Genomic DNA, 21,695 nt, shown 5'->3' with positions numbered 1-21,695 from the left:
TAGGACGAGAGAGTGCAAAGCGTGCTGCGGGTGGGAGTGTGTGTGTGGGCGTGCGTGCGTGCGTGTGTGAGAGTACAGCAACACTAGACTGTGGCTAACCTCAATAAAACTTCGGAGTGCGCTAAACACACTCATACTGTACAGTCCATAGTTCATTAATCATAAATAATATACTTCTGTTAAAATCCTACTTCATTGGTAAGGCTCGTGAGGAGGGTAGGAGGGAGCTATGGTGGTGGTCTGTTACAGGGTCCACTTTTTGTTCAGTCTCTCAAATTCTCTCCTCTCGCCTGGTCCCCTCTTCTTCTCTTCCTCCTTTCCCTCCCTCCCTCCCTCCCTCCCTCCTTTGTTCCTTCAATCTTCTGTGTCAAGGTCCAGCTGGTTCAGGTCCATCTCCCCCTCCTCCTCTCCCCTCTCCCCCATCACTGCTCCTTGTCTACGTTATCCAGGTCTATATCTGGAGAAACTACGCAGCACAGACACAGCTTCTGGGTGTAGAGGGAGATCACTTCTGCAGACAGGAAAAAAACACACACACAAACACACACACACACACACGTCAAAACAAGAGCAAGAGGTCATAATAAACATGGGTCATTTTTAGTCCCCATGTCTATCTAAGCTTTCATATCCTAACTTGGTCGGCAGAACCAAACCTGCCTCCTAAGCAACAACATCAGCAACAAAATAGATTTCATCTTAATGTGACTAAACTGGATAAATGAAGGTTAAATAAAAATAAATAACGAAGGTATGTCTGTGTACGTATTTAACCCATCATCATTAGGAAGCCAGGTCTTTCAAGTTATTTTATGCTTTTCTTAAAAAAATCAAAAAAAAAAAAAAAAGATAGAAAAACATCTGCACACTCCTGCTCCGATACTATTTATTTACTTAACCAACGTTTCCACGGCTAGGCTGCCTTCTCCGGGGGTTTCAATCCAATTCAATTGGATGCTTTTCTACCGAGCGATGAATACATGAATTGCATAACCGTGTTGTGTCTTTGCGGACGGTCTTACCCATCATCTTGGCCAGCGCGGCGGGTCTGGAGCTCTGGGGCAGGTGGACGCAGAGGAAGTAGACGGGGACTCCAGACAGGGCCACGCCGATGCCCACCAGAGAGTTGATGGTGTCGCTGTAGAGAGGGACCACCACCAGGAAGATGCTACACAGGCAGTACACGATAGGGAAAAACAGACTCAGCTAGAGGGAGGGAGGGAGGGAGGAAACAGACAGACAGAGAGAAAGAGAAAAAAGGGAGAGAGACAGAGACAAACAAGAGAGAGACAGAGAGAGACAGAAAGAGACAAAGACAGAGAGAAAGAAATCATTGTTATTCTTACAAGCCATCATGCGTCAACGTTCCACATCTGCATCAACGCACATGTTTTTAAAATGTACAACAACTGTCAACTGAGGTTGTCTAGTTGCAGGAAAAGGAAGTCCAATAACACGGAAGCCTTGCTACCTTGACGGGGCGGGGCATCTCTGGACGCTTGAACCTCAGGTAGATCTGACTGGCAATGGACAGACCAATGAACAGCCAGTAGTTAAAGCTGAAGTAGTTAATGAGCTGGAACACGTCCTTCACGCACAGGTAGATCAGAGACATGCCTCCCTGGGGAGAGAACACACACATTAGTTAGGAACACACACACGCACGCATGCACGCACATGCACACACACAGTTGAGAGTACAACCCTGCAGCCCTGATGAAGGCGATAAAGCAGAAACATTCCTGGGGAAAACACACACACCACACACACACACACCACCCACACACACACACACCACACACACACACCACACACACACACACACACACACACCACACACACACCCACACACACACACACCACACGGGAGAGAACATATAGAACGAGAAACCCTTAGAAAACCAACACATGATAACGATGACGATAACAGATTAAGTCTCTTAGGGGACATTATGTCTGTCATGGACCTTGCAAACATTCACGTAGACTTATAGCACAATACATCTAGATCAAACAGACCACCCTAGGGACTAGATAACACACCACAACCACAACCACACACACACACACACTTGAGAGTACAACCCTGCAGCCCTGATGAAGGCAATATAGCACGTTTTAATGATGAAGGCAATATAGCACGTTTTAATGATGAAGGCAATATAGCACGTTTTAATGATGAAGGCAATATAAACGTTTTAATCAGAGACATGCCTGGGGAGAACACACCCACACAGGAGAGAACTATATAGAACTAGAAACCCTTACAAAACCAAACATGTTACCCTAGAGAACACACCACAACCCCCCCCCCCCCACACACACACACACACACACACAGGAGAGAACTATATAGAACTAGAAACCCTTAGAAAACCAAACATGCTACCCTAGAGAACACCCCACCCCCCCCCCCCCCCTCCACACACACAAACAAACTTGAGAGTACAACCCTAGAGCGCTGATGAAGGCAACATAGCTGAAACGTTTCATGTTTAATGACTTGTATGGAATGCGTTTCTGGTGGCCATGTACTCACGTTGAACAGCAGGGCGGGGATGGGCGTGTAGCGCTTGATGTGGATCATACAGAGCATGTTGGGTAGATGACCCTCACGAGACCCAACAAAGAACAACCTGGAGCAGGAGGGAGGGAGAGAGAGAGGGAGGGAGGGAGAGAGAGAGAGAGAGAGAGAGAGAGAGAGGGAGAGAGAGAGAGAGAGAATGAGGTGGCTGAGACCCTACCTATTGGACACTGGGGCAGGATAGAGACATTGATATAAGGTCACACACACACACACACACACACACACACACACACACACACACACACACCTGGATGCAGCGATGATGGAGGAGTTGAGTCCTCCGTAGCAGGAGATGGCCACAGACAGGGGGATCAGCCAGCGAGCCCAGCCCAGCACCTCGTCAGCAAACGTCTGGAGAGACAGAGAAGGGCGACACACGGGTGTCACATCAGGGCCACATACAGGTGTCACATCAGGGCTGGACGACAGGGAGGTGAGACATTCACCACATCAGAGATGAAATGTACAGTAGCTCCTGTTTCGAGATGAGAACCGGGGATGCGATCACGACTAATTAACGACTTAAATAATCCGTGGACTGCACAAAGACTCTTCCTTCAACACCAGAGGCACTCATACGCGTCTATTACAGCTACACTTCAAGTGCTCCGAGGAACGGCGAAACGGCTCAGGAGATTCCCGACTCCGATTTCCGAGGAGTGCTTGAACGCACCATTAGACGAAGCCCCCTTGGGTGACTATAAAGAACTGTCGACCCGCCTGATCATGTCCCTCACTCAAAGCTCTAATGACATCATCCATCGCCATCACTGCCCTGAGTAAGAGATAACTTCATTGGCCAGCAGAGCACCTTTCAATATACTCTCCATGGCATATCAGGCTGCAATTCATCCCAAGAAGCCTCTCCCTGACCCCTTCATCTGGGCTGGTTCAGTCACGCCACTCTGAAAAGCCAGGACCAGGTCGATATAAGCAACGGAGGAGCCAGACGTGTGGTTGTTTGGTTGACCTGAATCTGTCGCCATTATCTCCAGTCTAAGGTCTTGTTTGCTCCGCCCACTTATAGATCTTTGTCCAATAACAGATCAATATTTGGTACACCAGGAAGATGTTTATTCCGAGGAAGACATACGGAGGATATTAGGAACTATCTGAAGCTCATTGAACTCGGAGGACGGGGCTCATTGTAAATGCATAGAATGGACTGAGGAACGTGTTTGATGCCATTCCTAATTCCATGCATTACAATGAGCCCCGTCCTCCGATTTCCACCTCCACCAGCCTCCCCCTGGTAGAGCTATAGCTTACACATGCCCAGTCGTCTCAGATGTGTGAAAGGGAATGACTGAGGGAAGAGGGAAGGGAATAGGGAAGAGGGAAGGAAAGAGGGAAGAGGGAAGAGGGAAGGGAATAGGGAAGGGAATAGGGAAGAGGGAAGAGGGAAGGAAAGAGGGAAGAGGGAAGGGTTGGCCAGATATTGGATATGATCTCCTTTGGTGATATCTGGAGCGTATTGTAATAATCTAAACAGACAACAGCCTGTTAAAAATGCTTAAACCTTAAAGAATATGCGCATAATTACAAGTGCAGGGGGCCCTGCTTGCTTTTTGCAAGACAAGTACCACCTCGCAGTGAAAACATGTCTCTTGTTGCACCAGTCCATTAGCAACAGCTGCCACACCCGCTATGCTCTTTCATTCCAGTCATTCAGGGCATGTCTCCACTGCACTTGAAGGGCAGTGAACGATATAATCATATATTAGGATATTTTTTTTTAATAGAGTCACATGGCTAATGAGAACATCTTGACTTGGCCAGACTCTAGAAGGGAGCAGCTGACTGGAATGAGATGCAGTCGTAATAGATGCAGTCCCTGGAGAACACTGGGTCTGCAGAGACACGGATACCGTTCGAAGATACTGAACAGACACTGCTGGTCATTAAGACTGGTCTGGTGACCTGCGAATGGGATCGATGGTATAAGCCGTGGCGTGTGTGTGTGTGTGGAGGGTCAATCTCTGTGTGTGTGTGTGTATACACTCACCACAGCGACAGCTCCACTAGACAGTACTGTGTCTGCATCCAACACTGTGTAGTAGGCTACGTTGGTCAGGATGTAGATCACCGTGACGATGGGCATGGAGATGCCTATGGCCAATGGGAGGTTCCTGGAAGGAATTATTGATACATAATACATTATTACAATACAATAATACACAATACATTTGCTCACAGAATGCCTAGTCTGCTTGGACTCACACAGTGACTATGAAAAGAGAATGCAATATTGTTATTGTCAATTTCATTATGAATGATAAAGTTGGTGAAGTTACTGAAGCATGTTTTTTTTATTTGTACACTATTACAATACTATCATTATATTTTATTGCATTACAATACTACCATCATACTTTACTAAATTACAATACTATCATTATTATCCTACAATACTACAGCATCATTATGCTATTATAATACTAGAATTATCCAACTCTACCTCTCAGGGTTCTTGATCTCCTCGGTGATGAAGTTGAGGGTGTCCCAGCCAGAGTAGGAGTAGAGGGCAGCGTACAGGGCCAGGGCCATGTTACCTGGGTCCAGCTTGGAGTCCTTGAACGAGTCGTCAAAGTTCATGGTGTGGCCTGCAGAGGAGTGGGGGAGACAGGGAGCGTCAACTCATGATGAATGGTAATGACGAATTAAATATACCTTTACAGGTGAGTGAGTGAATGGAAGGATGGATGGATGGGTGTAGTTGTTGGAAGGATGGATGGATGGATAGATGTAAACGTTGGATGGATAGATGAATGTAGATGTTGGATGGATGTAGATGTTGGATGGATGGATGGATGAATGTAGATGTTGGATGGATGGATGGATGAATGTAGATGTTGGATGGATGTAGATGTTGGATGGATGGATGGATGAATGTAGATGTTGGATGGATGGATGGATGAATGTAGATGTTGGATGGATGTAGACGTTAGCATGGACTAGTGGTTGTGCCAAAAGGTGCATCCGCAGGTGTATCTCCCAGTGTCTCCTACCTTGTCCCAGTTTGACCAGTCCAGTAATGATGATGACTATGAGGGCCAGGACCTTGGCTACAGTAGAGACCACCTGCAGGATGGCCCCCCACTTCACCTTCATACAGTTCACACACGTCAGGAGACCTGGGGGGGGAGGGGGAGGAGAGGAGGGAGAGAGAGAGAACGTTAAAATGGTAAAAGATTAGCAGGATGGCCCCCCACTTCACCTTCATACAGTTCCCACGCTGGGGGGGGAGAGGGGGGAGGAGGACGAGAGAGAATGTTAAAACAGTAAAAGACGACTTGGGGGACGGGCATAACAAGTTGACACAGGTCAGGAGAGGAGAAGGAGAGGGAAAGGAGAGGCAGGTGGACGAGTGGGGGGGGGGGGGGGGGGGGTGAGGGGAACATTAAAAAACAATTTCTGCAAGCCACTTTCATCCCCTGAGGAGAGGAGAGGCTTGAAAAACAGACCACTCTTCTCTCCTGATCCACCGGAGCAGCGACTAGCAATAAAACAAAGCTGTGATAAGACTGAAACAGCCAAGCAACCGTTTCAGATAAGGGAGTCCGATAAGCGAGCTCACCGCACCGCCACACCACACCAAACAGAGGCAGCCAGCTGATAAGACTACGACAGCAGAGAGGACTTCACCGGGGCCGGCCAGTAATTCCCTCAGACAACTACAAACTAGGACAGCTTACACCTGCAGGCAAACAGACCGAGACGACGTGACGTCCATCCCTGTCCACACTGCAGAGCAATTTCCTCTCCTGTTATGTTTATTTACTTTATTGAACCAGGAAGCCCCATACTGGTACATCTTTTCTTTTTTTTCCTTTTCTGAGGGAGGGAGTCAGGGAGAGCTGGCCAAGATAACAGCTTAGGCAAACGGAGGCATGTCTTGAAAGAAATGTCTTGTGTTCAACGTCTCAATGCGGTATGTGGAGTCCCTTTCAAAATGAGCGTGCGGCTTGGCGTCTTATCCCCAACAGTTTACCGTCAAGGAAAACACTGGAAGTCTTCAAAAGAGGCCCGTCAAGGAGAACACGGCAATCCTCCAGGGAGGCCTGTGAGCGAAAATAAATCAAAAGCCTCTTACTGTAGTTACATAAACAATAAATGTGGCTATTCAGGTTTAGCTTACCCAATGGCAACATACCCTGTGGTATTGAACTTGCTAAGATAAACAATTTAAGCCAATACATGCCTTAAAACAATAGGCATGCTAAACATCTCTATACCTGGGGCACTCCATAGTCCTAGTTATTAGGCCATCGTCTTAGGACAGGTGTCTTCACTCTAGCACACCGCGCATCGCCTCAAGTGCAGTGTGGAGTCCTGCCGTCCGTCGCCAAGACAATAAGATGCCGCAGAACAGATGGACATTCACTAAGGAATGCTCAGTTCATACATAACGCTCCATTGGAATTAATGGACATTTCCTAGGGAGAACCTTAAAGCTATACTCTCAAAGTACATACAAGTGTATCAATACAAATAATTTAAAAAAAAAAAAACTGTATCAATCATAGCACATGGCATCATCCATAATAAGCGAGCTTCCTCAGAGCTAAGCTCGCAGTCTTCCTGCTTCACTCCACGCCCAGGCCTCTGATTGGTCGAACCAACGGCCAGTGTCAACATTGACTTAGTGGGTGTTTTACAGTGCTGTTGGCATGGTGTCTTAAACAGCGTAAACGTGTGGTCTCTTCCAGAGCTGTCACTGAGAGTGCCTGAGGAGAGAGAAGTGCAGTCTGGTGCACATGATGTAAATCATTGTTTTAAAAAAAAAAAAGAAAAAAAAAAAGGGTTCTAACAAGGGTCTAATGTTAGGCTCCAGCTCAAACTGTGCATTTGTGTATTATGCATCAGGGTGTAATATTAGGCAACAACGCATTCAAGTTCAGGAAGATTTAATGGAATAACACACACACACACACACACAAAGATGTTATCAGGTTTCTGTAGAGAGACCTTAAACCCAACCAGAGAATCAGCATTCATGCATCGCCCGCTCGACTCCAGGCAGCCAATAGCGTTACGGCACAGTTCGTCTTATCCTGAGTGAGTGGCAGAAACGCAAAGCGCTGCTCAGGCTGTTTTCTCACGGTGTCTGAACTCGCCCCCGACCCCCCCTCCCTGGCAGCTCGTCCCTCTCCAACGGTGTTGATCTCACAACAAACGGAGAGAGGTTTCACCTCGAGGAAGTCAGAAAACACAGACACCGGCACACTCAACTGCCCTGCTGGCAACCGTTGAGGAACCATTAGAGGATATGAAAGAAAGGATATGAGAAGAACAGAAGAAAAGAACTGAGAAAAACAAAACCCGCAGGTGCGCTCTTAAGACGGCGCCCGCCAAGTACACCGAAGAAAGAAGAAGAAGAAAAGAACGGAACAAAATAAGAATAATATGAAAGAAAACAAAAAAAACACCCCTTTGAAAAGGAATGTGGAGATTGTGGTCAGAAGAGAAAGAGAGAGTGAGCTCAGCTTACATTCATATTGAGCTCTTACCCACAGAGACTTACAATAAGTGTATTTAACTTATGTACACAAGGCCCCCCCCCCCCCTTACAATCCTCATCCAAAGTAGACCTCTGCTACTAAGCATGGTAACTTCATGACTAAGAACAGTAGCCATAACCTTCTTAATGAAATTTCCCCTTATGGGGATTCATTTAATTTCCCATTCATTTATATTAATTGAATTAGTCATTTATGGGTCAAGTCCCATTAAGGTTAAAAATCGATTTTTGCAAGAGAGACATGATCCAAGGAAGCAGAGAAAGGAATCCTCCAATTAAGTCTAATTTGATCAAATCTCATTTGAATGATTGTATCCATTGTCAGTGCTTTATAGAGACAGTAAGACATTTAGACAGAAAAACAGACTTGAGGAAGGGAGGGAGGGAGGGAGGGAGGGAGGGAAGGAGGGAGGACACAGACACCTAAAACCTTGCAAGGAGTTGAGGCTCGAACGTACAACCTTGCATGGAGTTGTTCATGTGCAGGACCGTTAAGACTCTTGTTCTTACCTATGATAGCAGCAGCGATGAGTCTGACAGCGTCGTAGGGGGGCGAGCAGGTGGGGTAGAAGGGCTGGACCAGGTAGTTGGAGAAGGTCAGGGCTATAACGGCCTGGCACGCCGGCTCCACGATCATCAACGATGTCCACAACCTTCCATTCACATGACAGGAAACGTTATTCATCCAACAGGAGGGCAGTTATGAAGGCATGTACTTGTATTAAAAAATATTGAAGAACGTCACACCACAAAACGGTCTTTGTGTAGCTAAAATACACAAAACATAACACTTAAAAATGGGGCAATCTGGGATTGGTACATCCATTTGTGGACTGTTCAATTCAATTATATGTAGTGATGGGAATAGTGATTCTGGTTGATGGATAAGTTAGATTAGTATAATAGCATTAGTATTACAGTTGTCAGATCAGTTATAGGCTGCTGGATCTGTCTCTCTGTCCACAGAAGGATTTGTCTTGTTTTAAGCCAAGCTGCTGGTTCCACTCAGCATGGTAAACACCTTAACCTCAGGGTGGGAAACAAGTACTTTTCCACTGCTCATAGTTTAACTTAAACCTGAAGATAGCCTTCCAGAGATCTGTCCTCAGATGTCCTTCTGGCTTTGCTGCCTCTCCCTCGTGCATGTGTGTCATGAATTGTTGAAAGACACTGGTGATCTGATCTCATGACTCCACACCTCAATCCAAGAATTCCTAACAATAGCCATTGATTCTTGAAGAATATTAGACATGCCTCATGAGCTTAGTTCAACGGTCTTACCCCGTCAGAATCCAAAATATAAGCTTATTTTACTCCATTGTTAGTAGCTTCAAAACATGATTAAAACTTTGATCATTTTGTCCTTGCACCCGTAGCTCCGTCTAGGAATTTAAGAGTGGTTACATTGCTCCAGCCCCATTCCTCAACTGTTTACCGAAAAAAAAGTAGTGGGGAGACCACTTTGTTATTGTTTGAATCCCAGATTTGCCCCTTTAAAAACACCAACAATCACAATGCTAAACCCAAAGAATGTAACACAACAGAAAAAATATTAACCCCATAGCCAAAACATATATATATACATATATAATACATTGTAACACACAACAGACGTGTAACACCGCTGACCTGATGAATGCCAGGAAGCCACCGAAAGACTCCAGGATGTAGGCGTAGCTGGCCCCGGACTTCCTGATGGTGGTGCCCAGCTCGGCGTAGCACAGCGCCCCGAACACCGAGAACACCCCCCCGATGACCCAGACCACCAGAGACATGCCGAAGGAGCCCGTGTGGAACAGCACCCCCTTGGGGGAGACAAAGATCCCCGAGCCGATCATGTTGCCCACGATGAGGCAGACGCCGTGGAGGAGGGAGATCTCCTGCTTCAGACGTAGGGAGTTCGTGGAGACCGTGTCCCCATCTGCCCCCATGGTTCTGGTTCTGGCTCAGGACGGACAGGAGCGGGAGTGGGAGATTAACGTGTCAGGGTGGGGTCGATGGATGGAGGGGGGGAGGGAGGGATGGTCAGAGGCAAATGGGGGAGGATGGGGTGGGGGGGAGGGGGTGAGGAACGAGAGAAGGAAAGGATAGAGGGATGAGGGGACAGGGAGAGGAGCAGCACAACCAGAGTCAGGTGTGTCCTCTGCTTCATCAGCTGTGCAACCTCCACAAGGCCAATCTACAGAGAAATTAACAACAGTCAAATGTTAGTGTGTGTGTGGGAGGGGGCTGACGCATTGTAGGCTAATAGGTCAAACATGGGACTCATAACATGGGCTTAAGCTAGGACTAATTGCATTCAGCGGCATTTCTGAGGGACAGCATGCACAAGAAACTTAATCTGACTGAGGGTGTTTTTTTGTTTTGTTTTCATACTGTCATGGTACAAGCTATGGGCCAAAAATGTCATATCATCAAAATAATTGAATTCTTGACTGATTTTAATGACCAAACTACAGTACTAAAGGATTTACAGGTCAGCGAGTTTCTCTGAAAGAGGACTGAGCCACAGTCTGTGAGTTTCTCTGGCTGAGCCCCACGACAGAAGCAGTGGAGGAGGTGAAGCATGCGTGTCTGAGCCCCAGATGCTAACAGTTGTACTAGCTAATGAATGCTAGTAGGAGGCTAGAGTCTTGTGACTCGGTGTGTTGTTTTTTTTGTTCCACTCGGAGCCTTTCTCTGGCAGCCAGGACGATGTTGGCCTTACATGTCAGAGGGCCACTGTGTTTGGTCTTTCTAACAGTCACACACACACACACACACACACACACACACACACACACACACACACACACACACACACACACACACACACACACACACTTTGGGTTATGTACTCTACTTGTTGTATGGTTGTTATTGTTGTTGTTTTGAACCTGGCTGCACTACAAAAGGTTCCTTGGGGGACAATAAAGACATTGATGGATTTGAATGTCTGCCAACAGTTTCCTGCTGCTCCTAAGCTAAACCGGACTAGCTGTGAATGCTAGAGAGGGACATGTGTGTCAATACCCTCCTTTCATCATTCTCCTTCCTTTCATGTACTGTACTCACCTCACTGTTTCCACCCCCTTCTTCTTCTTCTTCTTTTGCTTGTAGGTGTAAACAACAGCCCAACGTCACGTGGAAGACAACCAACTCCTCTGGGTCTCGAGTCACCTGTGCCTCCTCAAGGTCACCCTCTCTCTCTGCCTGGAACAAAGCAGGGGAAAGAAACACAGAGAGAGATTTTCTTTTAAATGTTCAAATGCTTTGTTCTGGGACAAGGCTATAGGAGGATTTCCCACGCATGTGTGTGTGTGTGGGCCAGGCGGCACTCTTCAAAGGGGGCTGTGTGGAACAGTTCTCTCCTCTGATCCTCTGGGTATTTTGTAACAACCAAGAACAGGCATTTGTACCGCTTAGATGTGACCGGTTCTGTGTGTGCTTCGGCCAACATACAGTCAATGACTTATCATTGTTATGGCGCACATGAAAAAGATCAGTCAGAGACATTTGGCTCAAGAAGCATAGACAGGAGTGAGGCTTAATGTATGCTTCTCAAAGCATTAGAAATGCAGGTACTGGCTCAGATGTTAGTTACACCAGATAAGTATCCCCCTTATGAGTAACCTACATCTGAGTCGGCAGCTGCATGACCTAGAGTCTAGGCTGTCACACTAACCATGACAGAGCGTTTACAGGTAATGTGTCTATATTATACACTCACCGAACACTTCATTAGGAACACTATACTAACACTGGGTAGGGCCTCCCTTTCCTCTCAAAACAGCCTAAATTCTTTGTGGCATTGATTCCACAAGGATGTTGGAAACATTCCTTTGAGATTCTGGTCCATGATGACATGATTGCATCACGTAATTCCTGCAGACTTTTCAGGTGCACTTTCAAGCTGTGAATCTCCCGTTCTACCACATCCCAAAGGTGTTCTATTGGATTCAAATATGGTGACTGGGAAGGCCACTGAAGAACACTGAACTCAGTCATATTCATGAAACCAGTTTGAGACGACTTTTGCTTTGTGGCATTATCATGCTGGAAGTAGCCATTAGAAGATGGGTAAATTGTGGCCATGAAGCGATGCACATGGTCAGCAACAATACTCAAATAGTCTGTGGCGATGATTGATTGGTATTAACGGGCCCAAAGTGTGTCAAGAAAACATTCCCCATACCATTACATCACCTCCACCATGAGACGGTGTACAGGTGTTCCGAAGAAAGTGCTCGGTGAGTGTATATCACATAACATGAGCATGCACAGACATGACAGACCAATGTTCAGGGAGAACAGGAACATTTTTGAATATTTGTTTTTTCTGGAAGAGATATCTGTATAACCTTTCAACTAAAAGCGGGGAATTTTAGGGACACAACAACATTCTCAGGCCAAGATCCTTCCTCTATTGACAACACTTTTCTATAAGACAAGTACTATTGCACTAGAATGAATGAATAAATAACTTAATTAATGTATGTATGTTCACTAGAAATGCACTTTACATTGTATAGCTGTGCTTTTGTGCAAATGTGTCATTTAGTTGTGAAACTCACACCTTCGCGTTCGGGGGGAGCCCTTCAAAACAGCAGGAAGAGGGTTAACCCTAAACCGTAATACAGCTTTGCTTCGGAGGATACCAATCAATCACTAATCGAATTAGTGATGGGGCTGTTCAGAAGATGGGGGGACGCACACATGCACGCACGCACACACCACACACACACGCACGCCTTCCTCTTTTGTAGTTCCCCTCATCACAATTAGTAGTGAATAATCATCCAGAAGGAGGGCAACAGGAGCCATGTCTATTAGATCAGAAGGATCTGGTCTGTGTGCTCTGGCAATTAAGCTACTGTCGTTTCAATTACATACCTTTCCCTTCCTGGAACAATAGCATTTCAGAATAATTAGTCAAATATGGATGACAGTCAGATAGCTAGAGCTTTATGACAGAATGAGAGAGACAGCTCTGGGCATATCAAACTGAAAACACCACAAGTACCCACAAACCACCGAAAGTGTCTAGAAATGGTTGTCCACATGTTACGGTTAAAACTTACATACGTGGATATTAGAGGTGGGCGAGATAACGCTTGAGTCAACTACTGTACTGACTATCAGCGAGTGATGTAACATCATCAGAAATTGACTCAACTACCTGCCTAGTACCTACATTCACTGCCAACACAGCTTGATCTCATGTCATAACTTCCTTGTTCAAAATAAATTGTAGACCACTCAATACCCCGGAAGATAGTACAGTAGCACCGCGTCAGAGAAACGTGAAACGTGGACACTTTGTAACAAGCTGGGTGCAAACTAGCCATCTAATGTCGTCGTTTTCATTCAGATTTTAATCGTTCTAACATCAACTCGACTAGCAGGCTCCAAAAGTTGAGCGCATTCGTTTTCGGCCACGTTTGTGCGTATCGGACACGTCTAGCTTTTGTTAAATTGTGGCACACAGCACGACATAGACATAGTTGTTAGCTAGCTCTGCTAACTAACGGCAATGTCGCGCCCTGAGGATTGGCGCCTCCGGTATCGTTTGCTTGGTCAGTAGCGAAGCTATAGTTAACGTTACCCGACAGGTAAACTTGCGATTTCTAGTGTCTAGTTCGAGGAAATGCCAAGATCAAATGTCCATCTCACAAGACAACGTAATTGTCTACTGTCCGGCTAGCGCTATTTTCTCTGACAAGACACACATGGTCATGGATGCTGCAAATGCGCTCCTGGGGTTAATCCTAATTGCCGTTAGCAAGCAGGTTATTAAACTGTACGCGGACATTGCTTTATAAATCTCCAAACACTACTATATTTTGATGGATTTGAAATGTCTCTCAAAGCCTTACCTTCAGTACTTCCTTCGCTGTCAAGCAGCCAGCCCATGTGCGAACTGATGATGGCTCTCTCTTTGGCAGCCTCCCTACGCGCAAGACTGAGGCTTTCCGAATTTCCACGCCCCTTACTTTTTCCCCAGCCTATTCAGTAATAGTCTGTAAATTAAAGGAGCAATCTGTAATTCACACAACAACAAAGAGGGCTCTCCGCCACTTTTTTTGGTAAAGAGGGATGGGGCTGGAGAAATGTATTAAAGAAAAAAGGAATGTGCGCAACTCTAGTATGCTTCCATTGTGATTTAATTCAGACACACAAAACATTCGATCCCAATAGGATCTTCGTCAGGTCATACATACTGGAGAAATGTAGCCTAACCACTCTCAATGCCAGACACAGCTATGATGCAAGAACTGACAATCCATGAGAACCCATGGGTGGGACAGGTTTGCAGGACTCAAACTCAAATGTCATAAAGTCGGTATTCCGAAACCCCTCTGTTTCGTTGCCAAGAACACAGGATACAGCCAGTGTATCGATATGTGAGGTAAACTAGAGGATCAGTTCAAAGGAGAAATTGTTCAAAGGTAGACTATTTCTGTCAGTATCTCCACCATGTCATACTGCTGATTTCCTCTTTCTGTGTGCGTGTGTGTGTGTGTGTGTGTGTGTGTGTGTGTGTGTGTGTCTGTCAAATCAAATCAAATCAAATCAAGTCAAGTCAAATCAAATTGTATTGGTCACGTACGTCGCATACAGCCGTAAGTGATATAGTGAAATACTTTTTGAATCTAATAGTAAAGTGTGTGTGTGTGTATGTGTGTGTGTGTGTGTGTGTGTGTGTGTGTGTGTGTGTGTGTGTGTGTGTGTGTGTGTGCGTGTACGTATGTGTGTGTGTGTGTGTGTGTGTGTGCAAAATCTAACTTTGGGAGTCTTTTTGGATATATATATATATATATATTCCCTTATTTCATATGTGAATTACATCATTGGTCATAATACATTAAGTCCATTCTTTGAATGCAGAATTAGACCGAGGTAAACATAACTAGAGACACACACTACATTTTTGGGGACAGGCAGCAACGTTAATTACAAATGCTAGGAGAGAGAGTTGAAGTGGTTGCTGAATGGTAGGCTAAATAGGCCTACAAGGAAATGACTTAATATTGACAGAATAAATTCATATTTAACTCTTAACCTGTAATATTTAGCCTTCCTAAATGACTAAATATTAACTAAGTCCCATTCATTGCGTAGGCCTACAGTATGTAGTTGACATTGCACCAAAATAAAGAAATCTCCTGGGGGATACGCTTGTTGTGTATGACCTCGTAAAAAATGTTTACCCTGGTAACGGCCCTGTGTCCTCCCCATCTCTAGTGAAGCCTACACTCATGTAGGTACCTGCAATACCTTAAACACCTTCAGAAGAGGTCCATCCATTAGTTCCAGTATAACTGAGGTTCATTCAACCACTCCTAAATAGGTCCATTATAGTTAATCAGTGACTCTTGAATGTGAAGTCATTGGCTGTGTTCTTGTCTTTGCGGATCATTCACTCCAAACAGTTGCCCTCACTACCAATCTTCCGCCGTAGATTGAAGACCCATCTCTTCAGGCTACATCTTAACGGTCCCTCCTAAAGACCTCTTAACCCCCTGTACACTACCCCCCCCTGTACAAGTTTCTCTTCTGTTTAAAAAAAATAATTTTAAAAGTAATTTTTCCTTCTTCTTAGCATTGTGACTGCCTATGGCCCCTGGTCCGAGCATAGATTACTTTATCTTATGATGACTGATGGATAGATGATTCACTTACTTAAACAAATGTATTTGTTGTAAGTCGCTTTGGATAAAGGTGTCTGCTAAACGCCATACATGTCAATGTAAATGTAGCCCTCCAGGCAAACACTACTCTGTTTGTTTCCTTCTGTAATCTCTGGCTCTTTACCTCTCTAATTTCCTACTTCCTTTCTCCCCTCTGCAGGACAAGGAACCCTCTGAAAATCAGTAGGTGACTTTACACACTACAGGGCTGACCTGAACTGAGCCCAGTACAGCTCAGCTCAGCCCAGTACAGCTCAGCTCAGCCCAGTACAGCTCAGATCAGCCCAGTACAGCTCAGCTCAGCTCAGCTCAGCCCTGTAGTGTGAATTAGGGTCTACTGAGAAGGGCTTCTTATTTCAATGTAGCCCTATTGTTTTTAAACCAGCCTTAATACTTGGCATTTTGAATTATATTTTCCCCTGTAAGAATAATAAAGAATTTAAATGAGAAATGAAATGAATAGTACCTTCTATGAAAAAAACATACTATATTTTCCCATTTTGATAAGAATGTTAGTGATTCGTTAGCGATTAGTGGGCTAGGCTATAGGGCTGACCAACATTGGTACATTGTTTCCCTGAATAAAGAGAATAGTTGATTCAGCACAAACCTCAGGTGAGTTTTTCCTTTTGTGTGCTGCCAGCCAGATCCTCATATCTAATAGGCTACTTGAATTATTCAAAGACAGGCCTAGGCCCACTGTATTACTTGTATATGTTCTTCTCACTTTATTTCTATGACCAATCTAAAACATGAAACACTTACCTATCTATGACATGACATGACATGACATGACATGACATGACATTTATGAAAACAAAATAACAAATGATCTTCCTCTGTCACACCACACCCATACAGGACCAAGACGGTGCATCAGCGGCCAAAAGAAAGGCTGGTAGGATTATCAGGGACCGCAGCCACACCCGGTTCTCTGGCAAACGGTACCAGAGTATTCAGACTCGGACCAACAGGTTCCGTAACAGCTTCTACCCACAGGTCATAAGACAGACAACTGCTCAACTGACACCACATCCGACAACCCCCTCCCGGAACTATACCCCCCCCCCCCCCGCCCCCCTCCAATGACATTGCACATTGCACACATTTGTCTCACACACAAACGCACACGCACATGCATACTATTCATACTACTATTGCTATTGCCCAATATTGTTGTTGTGTTCTGCTGCTAAATACTATGCCACCTTATGTTATTGTTTTTATTATTATTATACAGCATTGCATTGTTGATTGTTTGATTGTTGATTGTTGCACTGTTGAGGAGCTAGCTTGCCCTAATCATTTCATTGCACCGTCTACAGCTGTATTCTGTGTATATGACAAATACATTTTGATTTGATTTGATTTGATTTGATTTCCTCGAAATCCTCATTAGACATCCCGAATGAGTTTTATTGGAATTAAAGTCACTGCTGCCATCTAGTGGTTTCTAAGGGGAATGGGGAGGGTTTTTTTCAGTTCAGTTCACTTAAATGTTTCCTACATTGTATGATGCGATTTCAAAGATAACGTTTATTATGAGGCAGCAGACGCCACACACAGGACAGTCACCTCACAATGAGCACATAGGACAGACTACCACGAAGACCTACTGATGACTTGCGTAGGCCTATAGCCTGCCAATTTCATGTCGATTTCATTAGTGGGCGATATCAGAATTAGAATCAGAATTCTTTTATTTGGCCAAGTATATTTGCACATACAGGAAATTGATTTGGTGACACAGGAAATTGACTTGGTTAAATATAGTTACTTAATTTGTGGTTATGCCATAATTATCACTGTGGTGCAAAATAATATGTTTGATATATTTGACGATCAACGTTTTTCGCATGACATTTTTATGGGCACCTGCCAACGCAATTTCAGTACCACGGACAAGGCCCACATTAGGAACCGTTCCAGCGGTATAGAACAAGCCTTTTACATGGGCCGCGCCATTTATGAAACAAAGGGGGAACACCCACCTAGTCACCTTTCAGAGCGGTGGCTTGATCCCTCCTACATAAAGAAGGGGACATGAGATGAGAGCCACCGTCTCTGCTTGGATATGCGCGTCAGGGGACTACGGTAGCCAATCTGCTCGAGCACGTACAAGCTCGTAATTCACCAGCCCCTCTCTCTCTCTCTCTCTCTCTCTCTCCTTCCCCACATCGCAGTGTTCTTGCTGACTCAGTGCCTTACGCCAGTCCCTTCTACCGCTCTCTCTCGCGCCACCGAGCACAACTGCGACGCACGCTCTCCGGTACAGCCTGCTTCAGCACCACCGCCGCCGCACAAACCAACAGACAGACATGGCTAAAACAGCTATCGGTAAGCGAACGGTTCCCGTTATTTCTCGGTTCTTTTGGAAAGGTTGACAGTGGTGTTTTAGGTGTGCGTCGGAGGATGCTGTGATGCGCAGCGGCGACACCCTTGCCACAAAAGATTGCCAAGCGTAGATTTGATTTAGGGGAGCGGTCAAAGTCTGTCGCATGTCAAAAAAGATTATTTTCTTAAATTTACAAGTGGATTTGACGAACCTGAACTGCATGCATGTGTTATTTTTTCATCCTTTATAAAGAGGTCTGCATGATAGTGGGCTATCGTTTATGACTGAATACCATTTTATTACAGAGACATATTTTTGCTCATTCTTTGACAGTAGCCTACGGGTTAATCGAATGAATAGATTGTATGTAAAGCCTCATAATAAGCGTATTGGCTGTGGAATTCTGAGCAGCATCGATATTCTTATCGATGCTGCCGCACCTGCCGCGCCGCTGGCATAATGCAGACGGACCCCACCCAAGATCCCCAGCGCCTCACCATCGCAAGGCAGCTTTTGAAGGGTGTGAATGAATTTACTGTAACGCGTCTTCACTCAGAAACGGGGCCACCCTTAATAACAATGTTCTAGGGGGTCACTTGCATTTATTTGGAATGACCTCTATTACCATGGATGAAATTCATCTTTATTCGCGCAGTGTAGCCTATATCCTAACACCGAAACACTAGCTGTCAGGTGAATATAATTCGACCTGCATTGAAAAACGAACGTCGTTTGCAGGATGTAGATGTTCCAATCCAAATTGGAGCATAATGAATAGTGAAATTTATTCCGTTATGTCCGATGATTGTCCGGTCGTTTCATTCATTGAAATCGTTATGATTTGGACGTGCGTGTTGGTACGGAGAAAATGGATTCCAGGTTGAAATATATTTGGTAGGCTGTGTGTCATCATTAACGCTGCTCAATTCACAGTAGGAATCACTTGTATTGGGCTGGGCCAGGGCTTGATTGCTGCGCCCACCACACGGAATTTAACAGAAACGTACAATAGGGGTAGGCCTAATCAATCAATCAATCAATCAATCAATTAATAAAGAGAGATTGCTGCGCATTGGAGGCTACTTTCATGCGTACTTTTAAGTTCCCTTTCTCTTTTAAATGAGGAGAGGAGACGATGCAGTCCATGGAGCAGACTGCGGTCTCCGTAGGGACGATTTCCACTTCCATTACGGATGAACAGACGTGTGATGGATGAAGGCGCGTGCAGACAGACAGCAATAAAGGAGAAGTGTGTCAGGACCTGACGTCGGCACCCGCAGCGGCGCGGGCGGCTCTTGTCCAGTCGCTGTTATGGCTCTGTGTGTGTGTGTGTGTGTGTGTGTGTGTGTGTGTGTGTGTGTGTGTGTGTGTGTGTGTGTGTGTGTGTGTGTGTGTCTCGAAGGGAGTCAGCGGGTCGGGGGGTCATAGGGGGATCAGATTAGCTGTGGGTTGTGTTGTGGGCCTTATTGACAATGATAGTGACTCGAATGGACTTGTTTTTGATAACAGAACATATATTTGACATAGCAGTAAACTTTATGTGGCATATCAGACAGACAGACAGACAGACAGACAGGCAGACAGGCAGACAGACAGACAGACAGACAGGCAGGCAGGCAGGCAGACAGACAGATTTATAAAAGACAGACAGACAGACAGACAGAAAGACAGACAGACAGGCAGATACAGACAGATAGACAGATTTATAAAATAGACAGACAGACAGGCAGATATAGACAGACAGACAGGCATGCAGACAGACAGACAGACAGACAGACAGACAGACAGACAGACAGACAGACAGACAGACAGACAGACAGACAGACATATTCTCTCATCATAACCACCACTGTAGGTCCTACACATGGTCAGATATGCCTATGGACTTCAGCCAGAGTTAGGTGTGGCCATCAGATACCACTTATGCACCCTTCTTTGTGTTCAGGGGCCAAAGCCCTCCTTCCATGGACAATGGCACCACCCAGAGGACGTTCTGCACAGCATCTATACAACAGAGTCCACTCCCTAGACCCCTACCAAACCCTGCCTCAGACACAGCCCACACCAGACGCTGCCACACAGCAGCATTCATCACTTGTCCGGATCAATAGCTGGAATAGGAAATGAACTGAAGCAGGAACTAGAATCACATTTCCCAGTGCTGTTACAATCCACCTGATGATGATTACTCCTCAAGTGGTCTATTGGCATTTGACTCATTGTTCTGGCACTGTTCAGTTCAATTCATTTCAGTTCAGTTCATTTCAATTCAATTCAATTCAATTCAATTCAATTCAATTCAATTCAATTCAATTCAATTCAATTCAATTCAATTCAATTCAATTCAATTCAAATATTTTATTGGCACTATGGTTAAAACAAGAACAATATTGCCCAAGCCATGTACAGCAATATATATATATATGCAGTATATGCTTGTCCAGTTTGTCCAGTCTCTCTATTCCTAACGGGCCACAGAACCCTTGACATCACACCGAACACGAAGTGTGAGTGCTAGGGCGCGGCTCTGGGTGATGAGGAAGGCTTTAAGACTCAGACCTGCTTTATTGTCTCCCTCAGTCAGCAGTGCGTCCGTACTATATGCCTGCTAGTGATATTATACGTACGTACTATATGACTGCTATATGACTGGTTTAACTACCCTCACTGGCCATATCCCATCATCCCACTCATCCCACTCCTTCCCGTAACGCCTCAGAGGCTGAGTTGTAAATGACAGCAGAAGGGTGATGGCATATTTACAAGAAGCAGAAGAGTCCGGTCTTGTTGCTGAGGTAGTGGGACCCCGGGGACCTGGAGGGATCCGTGCTGGAATGGGGGAGGGGGCGGGGGGGGGGTCAGTGTAGGGGAGCAGGTCCCTGGGGAGGAGGTAGAGAAGGGAGAGAGGCAGGGGATGATGGAGGAGGCTGGGGGGGGAGGACAGAGGAGGTCAGTGTAGGGGAGCAGGTCCCTGAGGAGGAGGTAGAGAAGGGAGAGAGGCAGGGGACGATGGGAGAGGCTGGGGGGGAGGACAGGGGAGGTCAGTGGAGAAGAGGTAGGGAAGGGAGAGAGGCAGGGGACAATGGGGGAGGCTGGGAGGGAGGACAGGGGAGGTCAGTGTAGGGGAGGCAGGGGGGAGGCAGAGGGGAGGCGAGTGGGGGCAGGTGTGCGGTCACGTAGGGGTAAGTGGGGGAGGACAGCGGTAGTGTAGAGTGGCACGGGAGAGGAGAGAGAGGAGGGGAGAGGGAGGGGGAGACAGGAGGAGGTGGGGGGGAAAGACATTATTGATGATCTGTAGACTCATGCTGATGGATTACGACAGGAAGTGGTTCTGTTGCCGTGGAGAGGAGCTCTCTGTGGAGATAAGACAGGATGCCCAGGGTAGGCTGCTAAACAGAACACACGGAGGCTCAAAGACAATGACACCTTGTGTGATGTTCCCCCCAGAACATTGTGTACAGCAGGGGGAGGCTGGTGGAGGTGGAAATCGGAGGACGGGGCTCATTGTAATGCATGGAATGAGGAACGGTGTCAAACACGCACGTTTCTCATTCCATTCCATGCCGTCCTCCGATTCCTACC

General features: G+C 45.8%; 2 protein-coding genes across 3 annotated transcripts in view; one reads left to right on the top strand and one right to left on the bottom strand.

Annotated features, from left to right (window-relative positions):
* Positions 1 to 359: 359 nt before the first annotated feature.
* On the bottom strand, positions 360 to 14,007 carry LOC310814915 (Y+L amino acid transporter 2). The gene is made up of 12 exons (XM_083684481.1): positions 13,964 to 14,007; positions 11,163 to 11,300; positions 9,738 to 10,287; positions 8,619 to 8,761; positions 5,596 to 5,721; positions 5,046 to 5,190; positions 4,593 to 4,716; positions 2,835 to 2,938; positions 2,540 to 2,636; positions 1,472 to 1,621; positions 1,023 to 1,206; positions 360 to 511 (listed from the first exon to the last, which is right to left on the bottom strand). The coding sequence occupies exons 3-12, from the start codon at positions 10,037 to 10,039 to the stop codon at positions 423 to 425; spliced, it is 1,464 nt and encodes a 487-aa protein (XP_083540607.1). The 5' UTR covers positions 10,040 to 10,287; positions 11,163 to 11,300; positions 13,964 to 14,007; the 3' UTR covers positions 360 to 422.
* A 3,999-nt stretch (positions 14,008 to 18,006) lies between these two features.
* The window catches only part of stmn2b (stathmin 2b), a 7,966-nt gene continuing 4,277 nt past the window's right edge, over positions 18,007 to 21,695 (top strand). For both annotated transcript variants that reach the window (XM_083685475.1, XM_083685474.1), the window contains exon 1: positions 18,007 to 18,115. In XM_083685475.1, coding sequence (XP_083541601.1) covers positions 18,097 to 18,115 — 19 coding nt within the window. In that variant the 5' untranslated portion in view covers positions 18,007 to 18,096. The remainder of the gene's footprint in view (positions 18,116 to 21,695) is intronic.

This window comes from Argentina silus (assembly GCF_951799395.1).
Source record: "Argentina silus genome assembly, chromosome: 14".
Taxonomy (NCBI): domain Eukaryota; kingdom Metazoa; phylum Chordata; class Actinopteri; order Argentiniformes; family Argentinidae; genus Argentina; species Argentina silus.
Note: the sequence above shows the minus strand (reverse complement) of the source record. Positions and strands in the feature narration are given on the sequence as shown.

Excerpts from the sequence above, each read along its gene's own strand:
- LOC310814915 (XM_083684481.1), bottom strand. The coding sequence starts at position 10,039 with ATGGGGGCAGATGGGGACACGGTCTCCACGAACTCCCTACGTCTGAAG. Across the intron at positions 8,762-9,737 it reads GGCTTCCTGGCATTCATCAG|GTTGTGGACATCGTTGATGA; the intron begins GTCAGCGGTGTT and ends TGTGAATGGAAG. Across the intron at positions 5,191-5,595 it reads ACTGGTCAAACTGGGACAAG|GCCACACCATGAACTTTGAC; the intron begins GTAGGAGACACT and ends ACTCCTCTGCAG.